The sequence below is a fragment of the Mixophyes fleayi genome, chromosome 3 (genome assembly GCF_038048845.1).
Source record: "Mixophyes fleayi isolate aMixFle1 chromosome 3, aMixFle1.hap1, whole genome shotgun sequence".
Taxonomy (NCBI): Eukaryota; Metazoa; Chordata; class Amphibia; order Anura; family Limnodynastidae; genus Mixophyes; species Mixophyes fleayi.
Genome location: NC_134404.1, coordinates 43452562 through 43468873, shown reverse-complemented (window position 1 = coordinate 43468873; position 16312 = coordinate 43452562). Strand labels below are relative to the sequence as shown.

The 16312-nt window shown below is 40.7% G+C and overlaps 1 protein-coding gene across 2 annotated transcripts in view; it reads right to left on the bottom strand.

Moving 5' to 3' along the window:
• Window positions 1-16312, bottom strand: part of NBAS (NBAS subunit of NRZ tethering complex) — a 477499-nt gene that overhangs the window by 375251 nt on the left and 85936 nt on the right. For both annotated transcript variants that reach the window (XM_075201412.1, XM_075201413.1), the window contains exons 14-16: window positions 9346-9539; window positions 1260-1514; window positions 371-496 (exon numbers count right to left, since the gene is read on the bottom strand). In XM_075201412.1, the coding sequence (XP_075057513.1) occupies window positions 371-496; window positions 1260-1514; window positions 9346-9539 (575 nt within the window). The remainder of the gene's footprint in view (window positions 1-370; window positions 497-1259; window positions 1515-9345; window positions 9540-16312) is intronic.

Below are 16312 nucleotides of genomic sequence, written 5' to 3'. Positions count from 1 at the left end.
AACTGAATGAAAGCTGCATGTATAAGCATTCGGAGGGCAACCGCAGTCCATATCAGACCGTTGATTTAATTTTACCAGCATACAATCACCCATTATTAGGGATTTGGGCTCTTTTAGATTAAGAGGAAAGTCCACCATCAGTCATCAGACTCCCAGTTGCTGCATCCAAACCTAACAAACATAAAATAGTGTCTGGAAGATGAAAACAAATGATGGAAGGTGGAGTTCTCCTTTTTCGAGCACTGTACTAATAATTAAACAGCCAGAACAATGCACAAAACCGAGACCTAAGTCTTACATTTATTCCTTTCTAAATTATGCTAAAACAAAACAAACCAGGCACTTTATTATTAACTGTACAATTACATACCAGGTAGTCCTGAATTGTGGCGATGTTGACAGCTGACTTCCTCCACTGCCTCTGATAAACCAGGTCGGTGTCCAGGCCATAGGCGTGTGCCAATGATAATGCTTCACCATACTCTTCATTATCAATCTGTGGTATGAGAAACATGTATTACTCTGATCTCCAAGTATCCCCAGTGTTTGGTTTAAAGAGGATTTGTGAGAACAGGCAGAGGTTGTTTAACTGGCTAGATATTATAACAAAAAAAAACAGATCCCCTTCATTAACACAGAAGTGCACCAGTAAAAACACAAAAACATTGCCAGCAGTGACAGAGCTCTGTCCAGCACAGTATTAGCATACTAACCACTAATTAGAATACTAACCGCTAATTAGCATACCTGCCACTCTCCTACTCAGATTGCACTACACCATGAAGGGGATGTTTTTTTTGCATTAGACATATACTTATATCTAAATAATTAGATTAATTGTACAGAAATGGTGACAGGTTCTTTTTAAACCAAAAGTACAATGAAACTATAGTCCACGAATATGAAAATTCATATGCGAGTTATACAGAATGTCACAGTCCTGCATTTCTGTGAATATATAAACAGGTACTTATATAACGTAGTTGTTCGCTATAAGTAGATGGAAATAACAGTTCTGTGCTAATGGTGTACCGATTATAAAAGTGAGGTAAAGCTATCTAGAGCTGCTATGTAATTATAGTCAATTAAATACGGCGAAGGAAAGTCTTGAACAATATCTTATCATACACCAGGTGCTGGGAGAATAAAAAAAAAAAGAAACATTTTACTATAGTCTACACTGTATATAGCAGTTATGCCAATAATATTACTAAGAGCACTAAATGTAATTTTCTACTATTGCTTATAAACCAACACACCTTCCTCTGGTAAAGTTCCTCTGGAGTCGTAGAACGCAAACTAACGAGCCTGTAAGTTTTGGTAATAGTGCGCGGACGCTTGCGAGGAGGTGCAAAGCGCTCCATTTCAGTAACAAAGTAAAGCCCTTGCTTTATGTAAGCAAAATATCTGGCTTTGGCCGACATCTCATCATCGTAGTCCGAGTCTTCATCGCCAAACTCCTCACCGGCTCTGCTCTCCAAGCGGGACCTTTTCGGAGCAAGTTTTACTTCACACTGGAAACACAAACAGAAATGGTCTATACTAATATCTCGAAGAGGACAGAATATCCATTTACAGGGACAAAGTACTTCAGTCATGTCACTAGGTTCTAGATCAGATAGTCAGCATGGTCATTATTATTGGCTCCTTGTAGCTGAGCAGTAGCCCTACAACGGTATTATTTTCTTTATTATATTGACTGAAAAACATTTTTTTTTTTTATTTTACATTGTACAGTACACTTAACCTGCCTATACGGGGTGCTGTTTGTCAACGAGTCTATGGAAAGGTTTCAGGGTCAGCTTAAACTCTGCCTGCTGGCTGTGAGGAATTCCTGCATCAATGATTACATTTCAGTAGAATTCTGCTTTTGAACTACAGATTTACCAGACCACAGTCATATACACAAACACACAGGCTGACAACCAATTAAGAAGCAGGAAAAAAGTTTAGTATGTGAAAGGCATGCAGAAGTCTGAAAACAACAACAACAAAAATAAACAGTTGTCATAGTACAGTTCATGTCACTCTACCACCAGAGGAGCACACCTGGAACCCACCTCCTTAGGAAAGGGGCGTTGATTGTGTAACAGGTCTGGTTCATCCCACAGGTCCTGTCACCTTACTGCAGTCACAGATGTACCAGATCCGTTACTTCCCTCTGTATGTGCTTGCCCTTCTTTTCCCCGCTGACAGCATGTCATGCATGGGGTGCACACCAGCTGACATACTTGCTGTCCCACTGTACAGGCAAACAAACAAGGCAGACAGAAGAGTCTGCCTCTGCAAAGTACAGCGCCAGATGGAAGGTGAGGGGGCTCCTAATGTAATGTGGGTGAGGGTTTGGACTATTAATTTAATTGTGAGGGTGGGAGATAATTATTTAATGGTGGGTGGGTGATATTCATTTTTGGGTGGAAGCTATATAATTAATAGTGGTGTGGTGCCTATTAATTTAGGGTGGGCTGATGGGACTATTAACTTAATGTTGAGGTGATTTGGGGCTATTAATTGAATGTGGGGCTGGGATTGTGGAGAAGGAGAGCTATTTATAAAATGTGAATGCTATTAATTTAAGGTTGGGGCTGGTTGCTGGGAGGGGGGCCTAATTATTAAATGCAAATGCTATTGATTTCTCCAAACAGGAAGCCAACATTCCAGGATCCAGATAAGTGGAAACTGAGCTAAAGACATCAGCAGTTGCAGGTAGTAAAAGCTGCAAGAACAGGTAGAAGAGAGCAGGACAGTCTACCAGCTGTCCTGGTTCTGGTGGGACAGTCCAATTTTAGGTGACTGCCCCGCTAAGTCAGGACTTTGTCCTCACTGCAAGGACAGTTGGTAGGTATGTCCAGCTTCACACTTCTCTGCTCGTGAAGGGGAAGTTGTGTGCATCTAACAGTAGTGCACATAGCTAAAATGATAGCCACAATCCATGCATGTTAGTCACGACCGCCTCTGGCGGCACAGCTCGGAAACACCCCTCTATATAGCCTGCGTTAGCCCCTGCACTACTATTTGTGTTGCTAAAAATGTAATTTGTTGAATGTTTAAAGGTTGTTGTAATTGTTCCTGATCTATCTCCCAAGCAATGGACAAAGGCAGCAATTCCCAAACTGTGCGCCGCAGCTCCCCGGGATGCTGGGGCAATCTCACAACAGTGGTGCCGCTGCCAGGACTGGTGGTAAGCTGGGTAAGCAAGGCAAGGGACTACTTGGAAATTATTTTGGCTCAGGAGTGCCTTGAAAATATTATGGAGACCCTAAGGATGCCACGAACTGAGAATGTTTGGGACCCACTGGACAAAGGTATAAGAAAATATGAATACTGTCTTTTTATTACATTTTTCATCCACTATTTTTTGCCATATGTTGGAATTGTATTCAATGTGATTTTTCTATAGTTGGCAGAGCAGAGGAACGTTTTACCCACAGCCGAATAAACTACATCACTCAGTGAGCAAATGACAGCTCTCCTACTGCTACACCAAATATCAAATGTCTAATCCAGCATTAATGATTCGGAAGAAAGGTCTTTTGTATATGCTACAATTACCTCTCAAATGCTATCTGTCCCCGTTCCATGAAGCAAGTACCAGAACCTGCGCTGTTACCATTTGAGTTCTAAGCTGAATTTCCTTAGGACGGAATTAATAACTGTCGTACACTCAGAAATACGTTTTATGATTGTTGAGCCAGGTATCACCTGGAGAAAATCTTCTTAAGTTTGGATAGTATTTCTGTTCCAATTAAGTCCTGTACTCACACAGCTGAATAAATATATAAATAGAAAAGTATTGGTATACACATCTGTATTCAGATATTATGCTTTATCAACAGGACTGATCACAGAAAAGTCCTGATATATAGAAGAGAAAAGGTGAACATCCCGAGATGTAGGACAGGAAATTAAATTTAAGCATTTCAGACTTATGTCCATATATGGTTTCATTGTTATTTAGATAGCTTGCATGGAAGTTTTTGCATTAGTTTCTGTTTTGAGTGCTGTGGACTAGAATCTGTCCGTCTATTATTGTCATCCCTCACTTCCTGTTTGTCTGTGACAACCATTTTAAAGTGAGCCATAATGGAAGAAGTTATAGCCAATCAGATCACTGGGATACTTACAGCAGCACAGATTATTTCAGGAGATGAGTGCGCTGATCTTGTGGGAAGCAGTTACCGGTCTAATCATTTGACTATGTCAGTGAGATCAGGGAAGCATGAGAGAGGGCAGAGTTAAGATTCAGGAAGGGAACGGAGATAAACTAAGTTTTATAGTAGAAGTAGCAGGGTCCTCCACCAGCACAGAACAGTGCTGTGATGATCCTGTTAAACTGATAAAGGAAGATTGTGGGCCGTTACCGGTTTACACAGATCACTGGGAATCTTTTTCTGATCTTTACATTTGTTGGTGTTTTTGACCTGTTTTATGAACCATAATTCTGTATTTGTACCCTAAAGTAAAGTACTTGGTATATCAGCTGGTTCCATCAATGATTTTCATTTCCTGTTCTTATGACAAAATTTGTATTTTACTTCCACAAAATTAAAGTGCTGTAGGCTTATATTTACAAACATCATAATGCTCCATATCCAGGACAATACTAGTTGGTTGATGTATGCAGTCACACGTGGACATGGTTTTGCACAGACCAGACGCAGTAACTTGCGGCGGCAGCCGATGAAGTAGAATCAGGAGTACACAGTTTATTAATAAGATTTCAGAATGATGACCAGCACAGATCTAGAAGATGGCATGGAAATAATCCAATACAATAGTAGTGGCTTTATAAGGAACGGAGGCGTATGAAACAAAAAATATATCTATATTAAAATAAATCCGGATAGCAAATTAGCTTGCACGCAGCACATGAAAAGCCGTCTCACACTGTGCGCTTAATCATAGACCGACCATGGAGCTTCACCACATAACTATGATTAAGCGCACAGTGTGACAAATGTCAGCACAACAGCTTTCTGTATTGCTGTGTATAGCTCTTTCCACCACCTGGGCTTCTATGGATTTTAATGTGTCGATTTATCCACCTTAGTGCTGACCAAGAAGATGGCCATTTATATGTTATAAATAAGCACACACAGACTGGATAACATTTTAAAAATATGACAAACTACAGACTCAAGCAAACGGTGGGTTTCTAGTTGAAGATGGCAGAACATGCTGGGGCTTGTAGTGCAACAAGAGTAAAGTAGGGTAACAGTCTGAATATTACTACAGTCAGGGCTATGGTGATTTTTAGGGATAAAGGGGGCTTAATAGCAAGATCTGATCTCAGAACCATATAAAGCCACTACTGAAAGTTTCTTGTCATGGTGTCACACAGCCTGGCACTGAGTATTGCGGACCAGACCTAGCAATACATATATCCATGTCTTTGTTGGACATGGAAATAAGTGTGGCTGTGCACATTTAAATCAACATAAAAATGTATGTTTCAGTGTTTAATGGGCCAAAAATAAGCAGCCGTCAGTGGTGACAGAGCCCTGGATTATTAGAAAAAAATACCATACACAACAGTAAATATGGGTTTAAGATGTTTTTAAAACTACACTGACCATTTTACCTTTAAATATAATATGTAAAACATTGGAACCACGAACAAATAAGAACTATATAGAAAAACCTCAAAAGTTAATAAAATTGACCACATATTGTAAAAGTAAAAAGTAACATCACTTGTACATTAGAAAAATATGTCTAGAACTTTGTACTAGAAAAGACTGCTCTGACCAATAATTACATTTATTTATATGTAAACAGGCAGTGACATTGCAGTATGGTAGATGGTGTCACACCTGTATATTAGAAGAAGTGTATTCCGGCTGTTTTCCAAAGCTCAGAATAATTTAGAAGTGTTTTCATGAACTTTTCTGAGCATTCTATTATCTGCTATGGGAAATGCTGCTTTATAGCTTTTGTATCTTGAGTGTGACAGGAAACGGCGTTTTCCATTAGTTTCAATGCGATACGTCCGTTGTCTGCAGCATTTTTTTTTGTCTGCCAGGTGAAAACGCTACATGCAGCATTCATAACTTTTACCTACTAGACATGTTTCAAAATAGACTATAGGCATCAGTCACCTAAGGAACAGAAACCGCCTTGAAACTGGTCACGTTCTTGTTGCCGAGATCACGCACAGACAAACAAGATCCGTTTCCAATTAGATTACTGGCGCAAGAATCAGAAGGATATTGATTCTCGTTACCAGACTCTTGAAGTCAGAAAGGCTAGTGATATATCTCCTCCTAACTGTCCCTGCTTCTGGCGGGACATTGAGCATTAGAATTGACTGTCCCATTGTCACAACTACACATTAATGTCCTGGTTATCGCTGGACCCGGACGCATGATAATGTCTTACATCTTTATTTCCGCTATCTGCAGATGTTAATAACAGCTTGTACTTTTAGTTTACTGGTCCACTAAAAGTGAAGTCTGCCAGGAATACCGCAAGTCAAAAGGAAAATGCTAGCTTCTATACTATGAAGAGTTACTAGTAACATCAGAAAAATAATATTATGTAACGTTAAAAAACCCCAAAAAAACAAACCTCTATATATTCAAATTTAACAAAAAAAAAATAACTATTCACAAAGAAAATAAATTATGTTTGTAGTGTAATCTAAGTTCACAGAGAATCTAGCAGAGCACTAGCGGTAGAAAGGTCTGTAACAATACCTTTATGGTATAGAACATTTAAATCCGCTGTTCATTCTCTAACAATGCAACATTTCTAACCTGCATATAATATATAACAGCACAAGGCGCTATCAGAGCACTGACTACATGGGCTAAACAATGTTAGCTCCAAGAATCCCATTGTTCAGGAGCTTACCTCTAAGCACAATCAGTTATTAAAACCCAAAAAAGATTAATGATTCCTCCAAATACACACATAATAAATGTAATAAGCTTATGTCTGGTACAGCGCTATTTCCCTTCTTAGGTTATTAAAATGACTGACTGCTAAAACAATTTACTTTCAATTTCCATAAGCAGTGCTGAGGGGTTAGAGTGCAGTGTGCAGACAAAGTTACTTGGTATTTATTTGCAATTTCTCCCCAGGATCCGCTAAACAGGCTTAATTCTCCATTCTCCTATTTAATTTTGTTCTCTTGTGCATCCCCACTTAGTATTTTGATATGCATTGACTGGAGTTATTAGCCGACTGTATGACCTAGAAAAGCTTATTTCCACACGGTTCTTTCCATAGACCTTGGGCAGTCAGACTTTAAAACAAAAACTATGCAATAAATATCAGAAAGGATTCCTCTTCCCTTACAAGTGTACCCGACGTGTCCACAGTGGAAGCATTCATTCTGTGGACTGCACCAATTTACAATGTGTAAATGCAGTCAATTTACATGTCAGCAGTGACATTGGAAAAAGTCCCTGACACCTCGGCCATGGGTTAGAGCACGTATATCATACAGTGCTTCCTGTTCCTCGTATAACTGCATTATTATTATTATTATCTTTGACTTATAAGGCGCCACAAAGGGTGCGCAGCGTCGTACATTATATATACAGAAAACAGAACCAAGACACAACATGATACAAAAATATATACAAAAACACAGGTGACAGGGTAAAGCAAATCAGATTATATCTGGGACAGATAGTGAAAGGGATGGTAGAAATCAGCAAGAAGAAGGCCAAAGCTTAAGACAACAGGGAAAAGAGGGCTAGGGAAGCAGGCCAAGAGGTACAGAGGGTGAAGGAACAGTAGAAGGAGCACACAAGGAAAGAGGGCCCTGCTCATGAGAGCTTACATCCTAAAGGGAAGGGGGAGACACAAATAGGGTGGTACTAACTGGGGGAGAGAGCCAGGACAAGGAAGTTAGGGGGAGGACTGATAGACTAGAATAAAGAAATGAGTCTTAAGGGCACGCTTGAAGCTTTTGAGAGTAGATGCTAACCTGATGGACCGTGGAAGATCGTTCCACAGCATGTTTGAACATACGCCCAAACTAGTGCAGAGAGAGTGGTATTATTAAGAGGGACAAACATAATTGAACGGATACATCTGAATACACATATCTGGTGCTACGGGTGATGCTATAAAGGTGGCTGTCACACACAGAGTACTGCATTCCTAACATGTTATTAGTCCTCCACTTGCGGCCCCTTCAATAATATAAATAGTGATAGTTAATATAAAAATATGTATTTCCAGATAACATACAGAACATAACAGGATGACTGTACAGAGCTGTACAACTTGTGTAGTCCTACTGCAGTCATCTGCTAAAATGCTGTAAAACAGGGGAAAGTGGAGGTAACCTATCCGTAAAGTGGAAGCAAATGGACTCCATATTCTATATACATCATCATCAATATTTATTTATATAGCGCCAGCAAATTCCGTAGCGCTTTACAAATGGGAACAAACATAAGACAATACTGGGTAATACAGACAGGGAGGTCAGAGAACCCTGCTTGCAAGCTTACAATCTATGGGACAATGGAAGTTTGAAACACAAGGGCATATGCTACATCATATTGCACATTGGTCCAGCTAGAATGCAAAGGTAAAAGTATTGAGTGGGCTGTGTGATCAGTCACACATCAATTTTGGTCAGAGGGTTGTTGTCTTGTGTTAGTTGTGTAGAGGGTGGTAATAGGGTAAGCTAGGGAGATTAAGAGGGTGGTTGAGGAATATTATAAGCTTGTCTGAAGAGGTGGGTTTTCAGAGAACGCTTGAAGGTTTGTAGACCAGAGTAAAGTCTTATTGTGCGAGGGAGGGAATTCCACAAAGTGAGTGCAGCCCGGAAAAAGTCCTGTAACTGGGAATGGGAGGATGTGAGGAGAGTGGAAGATAGACGCAGATCTTGTGAAGAACAGAGGTGTTGAGTAGGGAGATATTTTGAGACAAGTGAGGAAATGTCGGTGTAATTTTGTCGATGGCCTTGTATGTTAGAAAATTTTTTATATTGGATTTGTTGAAATACAGGCAGCCAATGTAGAGACTGACAGAGTGGCCCAGCAGAGGAAGAACGGTTTGCAAGGAAAATCAATCTAACCACTGCATTCAAAATAGATTGTAGGGGTTCAAGTCTGACTGGGAAGACCAGTAAGGAGGGAATTGCAATAGGTGATGCAGGAGATGATGAATGCATGAATTAAGGTTTTGCGGTGTCTTGTGTGAGATACAAAGCCACCATATTTATCCCTAGTTTACAGCCACTCTTTAATTATTAGTAATTACACACTCACAATAAAATTAATACAAATATGAAAAGCCAAATCTTTGTCAACCTCATCAAAATCATTACCCCAGGCATGGGCCGCTAGAAGTGTTAATCACATTACAGTAATGTCATGTTACCTCCAAGCTGAGAAACCCTCCGTCGTGAGCCGCCGTAACCTGCGGAGAGGGTTCAAACCATTCGCAGGATTTCCCCAGCAAGTTCTTTAATGTTCTCACAGAGGACACGGTCAAAGCACCAGAAGAGCGAGCCAAGATCACAGCATTGTCCGCCCACCAATTTACATCCATCAGCGAATAGTAGGACTCTTTATCTGTGCAAAGACATAAGACATCAATTCATGAGAAGATCTAGAAACTATGCAGAAGGGAAACAAATAAGCTGTGGGTGCCTATGTCCTGGCTGGTAAGATCTCTTTCTATGGCCAAGTAGTAATGCCAATAATCAAACGTCTTATACTTGGCTTCGGCTTAGAGACTCATCTACACAAAGGAATACAGATAGGGGGAGATTACTGATTCCGCTGGAAGCAGAGCACTCTTCTTTTCTGTCCTACTTTCCCCAAATGCCTTGTTAAATTACTGGAAACCCAAGTAATATAATAAACAAAGAAAAGGAACAAAACATAATATGTGAAATACAAGGCCGGCTTAATATGTTATTTGTCTAAGTCCGTTCTCTGGCATGTCATACCAGGTATACAGTGCACTGATAGACTCTTCAGGATGCGGTAACTGGCCCTAGCTTATGTCCAATCAGGTACCACATGTGGTACACACCTACCCATCCAGATGTACCAAGCCCTCAACTGTGTGCTGTTAGCTTCATTGGTCAAGCAGTATATATAGGCATGATGGGAGTACTGGGTAAGGGTCTACATAAATATTGAGTGTTGTTAAAAAGTTCTCATTCCCTTCAATGTTTAAACATTTAATCATAAATACAGTAGCTTTAAAAAGTATTCATCTTTTACATTTTCCACATGTTGCTTTCTTACATTATGGAATCCAAATGAATTTGGGAGCTCTTACCACTGCTTATTATTAAGATTATTTTGTGTAATATCCATCTCCAATTCCCCCTTTTTCGTAAGGCAAAATAAACCCTGGTGATATCTGTTATCTTTAAAAGTCATTTAACTGATTGAAGCCCAACTGTGTACAAATAAAAGAGTTTCAAATGATTTCAAAATAAATGCAGCTGCTTGTGAAAGATCCCACAGATGGGCAGTGGATTTGCAAACACAGAGCTTCATCACGATGATCAAAGAATATTCAAACAAATCATGGGATGGTTATAAAGAGATTGCAAATAGGTCATACTCCCTGCCCACTGTCTAGTCTATCATAACGAAATAAGAGAGAATATAACACATCTGTATATTGGCCTAGAAAAGACTGTTCTCTAAATCAGAGCATTCGTGCGAGCAAAGGGACTTGTTAGGAAGGACAACAAGAGGACTGTGGTAACTCTGACAGACTTACAGTCTTCCATGACAGAAAGCGTCCATGGGACAACAGCCTGGGAACTACATCAATCTGAGCTTTATCATAAGGGGCATTATGGAAGGGTGGTAAAAAGAAAACCATTGTTGAAGAAAAATCACGTAAAATGTTGTGTAGGAAACAGAGAGGCCCACAAACCTAGTGGAGGTAGATTTGAAGGTCTGAAGAGACCTAGGGCTATATTTACTAAACTGCGGGTTTGAAAAAGTGGAGATGTTGCCTATAGCAACCAATCAGATTCTAGTTATCATTTATTTACTACATTCTACAAAATGACAGCTAGAATCTGATTGGTTGCTATAGGCAACATCTCTACTTTTTCAAACCCGCAGTTTAGTAAATATACCCCCAACATTTAATTCTTTAGCTTTAAAGCCACGACTCTGTCTGGTTCAAGTCGAGGACTGTCCATCATCCCTAGAGTGCTATCTCTACTGTGACATGGTGTTTAATGCTATGGGGATGCTGCGCTGCTTCAGAGACTGGAAAACATGTCATGCAGCGAGCGGTATGGATGGATGATGGAGACAAAATTCTGCAGTCTGCAAGAGACCAAGGAAATATTTATATTCCAACACTTACACAATCATTGCTCCTAGCAAGTATTAAAACAAGAATACTTATACCATCAGTTATTGTGTGTAAACCTTAAGAGTAGTTGGGGGGTTATTGACAGGATGTATATTTAATGTCAGTGGTAAGAAATCCCTAACCAATATATTTTGATGCCATGTTGTAAAAAAATGAACTGTGAAAAAAAAAGCCACATAGTCTGTGTACAATGATTTGTATCAAGAAACGCTCACGTGTTTAGTTATTTCTCTCTTGTTGTCTCACAGTGAGTAGTAGCTTAGGCTGGATACACACTACAGGGGTGTCAGCCAATTACTATGTCAATCACACGATAAACGACTGTTCGGCCCGATATTACATTAGTGTGTACACTCCAACGATGAGCGATTATTTTTTTTTTTGTTTTTATAATTTTTTATTTTCAATGGTGAGTCAGGAAAATACAAGCAGCAAAACGATAATACTGTATAACATATACAATGAAATCACAACAGTTATTGTGGTACATCGCATACTGGGGAAACATTAAACAAAAATTACCAGTTTTTATTGTTTTAAAGAGTAGTAAAAAGAGGGTGCAGGAACAAAAGGGATTTGGGGGGGCGGGGTGGAGGGGGTGGACCACGAAGATAAGCACTGCAGGTATTCAGAAGGTAATTAGGGTGTGTTGAGCCCATAGCAGAGGGGTAAATGCATGTCGGGATGAGTTATGGTCATCGCACATGGGTCAGGTCGGGGGACGTGGTGGTTTGAGGGGGAAAGGTGTGTTCCATGGCTAGCCATGGGGCCCATAGTTGATTGAAGATGTGGCCTCTATCGTGGAGGTAGTACGTAATCTCCTCCATAGTTGCCACATGCCAAATCTGCCTTTTGAGAGCCAAAAGAGACGGGGGTGAGGAATTTTTCCAGTTAAGAGCTATGAGTGACTTGGCTGCTGTCAGGATGTGGGCGGTTAATTTCTTGGAGAATTTGTCCAGGTCTTGGAGAGGATAACAAAAGAAATACCCAGGGATCTTTCGGGATGGGGGCTTCAAAAAGGGTATTTAGGAAACTATGGACTGAGTCCCAGAAGGAAGTGATCTTCGGGCAGGACCACCAGATATGAAGCATCATACCCCTGCGGCCACAGTCTCGCCAACAGTGGTGCGAGGAAGAGGGGAACATTCTATGGAGTCTTGTGGGAGTGTAATACCAACGATAATATATTTTGTAGGAGGTTTCCTTGAGTTTAGTTGATATAGAGCATTTAGCTATCCCCAGTCTCATGTCCTCCCAGGCCTCTTCATCCGGGGGAGGACCAAGGTCCTTTTCCCACTTTCATGAGGGTTTGGAGAGGGAAGGGCAGAAGTGAGCAGAATACTATATATTTGAGAAATCATGCCCTTATCCAAGGGATATCGTCTATACAGAGATTCAAAGGGGGTAAGATCCCTAAGAACATAGGTTGGTGGTAGACCCCGTAAGAAATGATTAATTTGGAAGAATTCAAAGGGACTGAGGATTTGGGACGGAAATTGGAGTTGGAGGTCTGCTAGCGAAATCCAGCGGCCCTGTGTGGAAAAATCCAGGAGGGAACACGGCTTGTGCCAGATGGGGGTTAAAGGGGATATCACAGTTGAAAGTTTTAGTTTAGAGGAGTTGGAGTCCCAGAACATAGTGACAAATTTAATAGAAGGGAGTGACTTAACAGCAGGGGGGCGACGAGTGGGTGATATGCCCCAGAGAGAGGAGAGATCGGGCAGGGTTAGGTTGGCCGATTCTATATCGAGCCATGCAGTGGAGCCAGAGGGAGCGTATGAGGCAACGATTTGCGAAAGATGGGAGGCCAAATAGTATAATCTGAGGTCGGGAAGGCCTCTTCCCCCTTCAGGTATTGATCGTTTTAAGATATTGGCTGAGATTCTTGGAGGTCTATGGTTACAAATAAAGTGGGTGAGTGCCTTCTGGATGTTGGCAAGGAAAGAGGCAGGGACAGGTTTGGAAAAGGTATAGCCATTTGGGGAGTATATTCATTTTCACATCTATTAACCTGCCCAGCCACGAAATAATAAGACGGTTCCAGGAGGTCAGGTCGGATTGCGTCCTGGAGATGAGGGGTAGGAAATTCTCACGAAAGAGGAGGTTGTAACGAGATGTGAGGGAAAACACCCAGGTACTTGATCTTCCTGTTCTGCCATTTGAAATTAAAGTTAGTCCGGAGGAGTACGGTGTCTCGAGGAGAGACGTGAAGCAGCATGGCCTCTGACTTGGTGTAGTTTATCTTACAGCCCGAAACATCACTGTAGCTCTGAAGGATAGCATATAGGTTGGGTAAGGAGATCCCCGGTTGAGTAAGCGACAGGAGGATATCTTCTGCAAAGAGCATGGCCTCTGACTTGGTGTAGTTTATCTTACAGCCCGAAACATCACTGTAGCTCTGAAGGATAGCATATAGGTTGGGTAAGGAGATCCCCGGTTGAGTAAGCGACAGGAGGATATCTTCTGCAAAGAGCATGGCCTCTGACTTGGTGTAGTTTATCTTACAGCCCGAAACATCACTGTAGCTCTGAAGGATAGCATATAGGTTGGGTAAGGAGATCCCCGGTTGAGTAAGCGACAGGAGGATATCTTCTGCAAAGAGTTCGTATTACCCACCTTGACCCCTTGTATGTTAGGGTTAGACCTAATTTGGGAAGCCAGGAATTAAGTTATCAGAGCAAAGATCAAAGGGGAAAGGAGGCAACCCTGTCGTGTTCCATTTCAAATGGAGTATGATTCTGAGGGAGTGCCATTAATCAGGACTTTAGCAGTAAGGGTGGTGTATAGTGCTAGGATGCCAGTGAGGAAGTCACCAGTGAAGCCAAAAGACTCAAGAGCTGCTTTCATAAAGTCCCAGGGGATCCTGTCAAATGCTTTTTCGGCATCTAGAGAGAGCATAATAGTTGAGGATCTCCTTGAATTTGTAATGTGGATGATTTTAATGGCACGTCTAGTATTGTCTCTCGCCTGGCATCCCAGGATGAACCCTACTTGGTCATAATGGATCAGAGAGGGGAGAAAAGTATTCAAACGGTTTGCTAGTATTTTGGCATAAATTTTCAAATCAAGGTCGAGGAGAGATATTGGCCTGTAGCTTTCATTAGATTTTTAAACTGAATTAAAAATCTTGCTCAACGACCTTGTGCAGATTTTGCAGTGTGTACTCAGTCACGACCGGCAGCGTCCATAGGTCTCTATGGAGTGTGCGGAGTCAGGATCTTTTCAGCCGATGGTTATGACAGATGAAGAGCACAGATCTGAGGATAAATGGGTTTAGTGTGTACACATGAATCATCATGCTGATGGAGACTTTCTTTTACCAGTTGTTGGTAAAATCATTAAGGATATTGCATCGGAAGAAATTTTGTATCGTGTGTACCCAGCCTAAGAAGAGACAGGTCTAATCTCCATGTGCTTGAAAGATTAATTTGGCAAGATAACTAGAAGAGTGTCTGTTTATAACGATTTGAATGTGTGAGGAAAAGAAAACAGAATTTCTATACTGTTTGCCAAAGCTACAGTGTATCGAAAAACATTTACCTATGGTGACCATCTAACAGTACAAGATTGGAAATTGCATGCAAGCCCATGAGCAGTGGTATGAGATACCTGATGTAGAAGGCACTAGACGTACAGTAGGGGGATACCTACTTGTGGATAGGGGATTAAACAACCTCTGCTCATCCAGACTGTGTGAGCAGAGTAAAACAATTCTTCTGGGATGATCAAAATGACCGAAATGCACAAACTGTTGCATTATTTATGTTGTTGCCTTTATGTATAATATAATCAGATAGTTTAGCAGACGTCACACGTTTTGTCTGTAGACTGATGCAGACTATTGAAAGGACTACTAATATGCACCTTATGCTGCGCTCTTAGATGCCATTGTTAAAGGACGACTAAACATAAAATACAAGATGCTTTCTATAACAGAGATACGAATAACATTCACAAACATATAGATGTAAACATTTCAAGAGCTTTCCAGTAATGAACATATTTGAGATAAAGCGGTGACTGTGGAAATGCTTTTTTCCCTATGCAGAGCAGGCTTATGTCTGTAAGCTTACAGAGCGACACAAACAGTGCCTCTCTTAATCAGAAATGGCTGATAACAGAATACAACAGCCTGCATTTCACTATCCAGCCAGTATAAATTCACAGTGCACCATCTCAGGTACGGGAAGGTGTACATACATATTATCTATGATGTAGACCCAGGAGAATTGCTTTTATATATGAAGTCACTTGTTTTAGGTTTAATTCCAGGTATTACTATATAAATAAGCTGAAAGGGTGCAGCTATTGTCATAGTTCTTCCTAGATTCACTGCTGTGTTGTATAGATTTTCAGGCATAGCGAACATAATCTCAACAGGAATAATAATATACTTATTCTACGGTCATAAACAGCAATAGTTTTGCAAAGTATTGCTTAAAGGTATAGAGTGCACTAGCTGATAAGATTGTACACAGCAGGTATTTATAAGCCAGGTCATACACAGAACGTATAGTCATAAATACAAGCCAGAATAAGTGTAGGGACATATACAATGATCATAGTGAGCTGCATCAGGCCTAGCACGCTATATAGGTATGCATGTAAATCAAAGTGTGTCCTGACGGTCTCCGTATGCTGCAGTGGAACAGCGCAACCAGGAGTTCAGGTCACAGACAGAACTGCAGGCTGAAATTACATTCGTAATTCAAATCTTGTCTCCATCACAGCTATGGGATAAGGACATAGGGCTAAAACATAATGTATCATGGGTTATTGAATTCGTACTTCATTTACATTTTTGATAGACTATTTCTGGTATGTAAAAATGTTATATAATGTACTAAGGGGCATATTCAAATGTTTGTTTTCCGCGCCACGGAAAAACTATTACCGTTAATACTGCGAGCTGAAATCCAGCGAGAAAATTACCATATTAATGTTTTTCCGCGCACTATTATCGTAATAACGGTAATAGTGTGCGGACCGC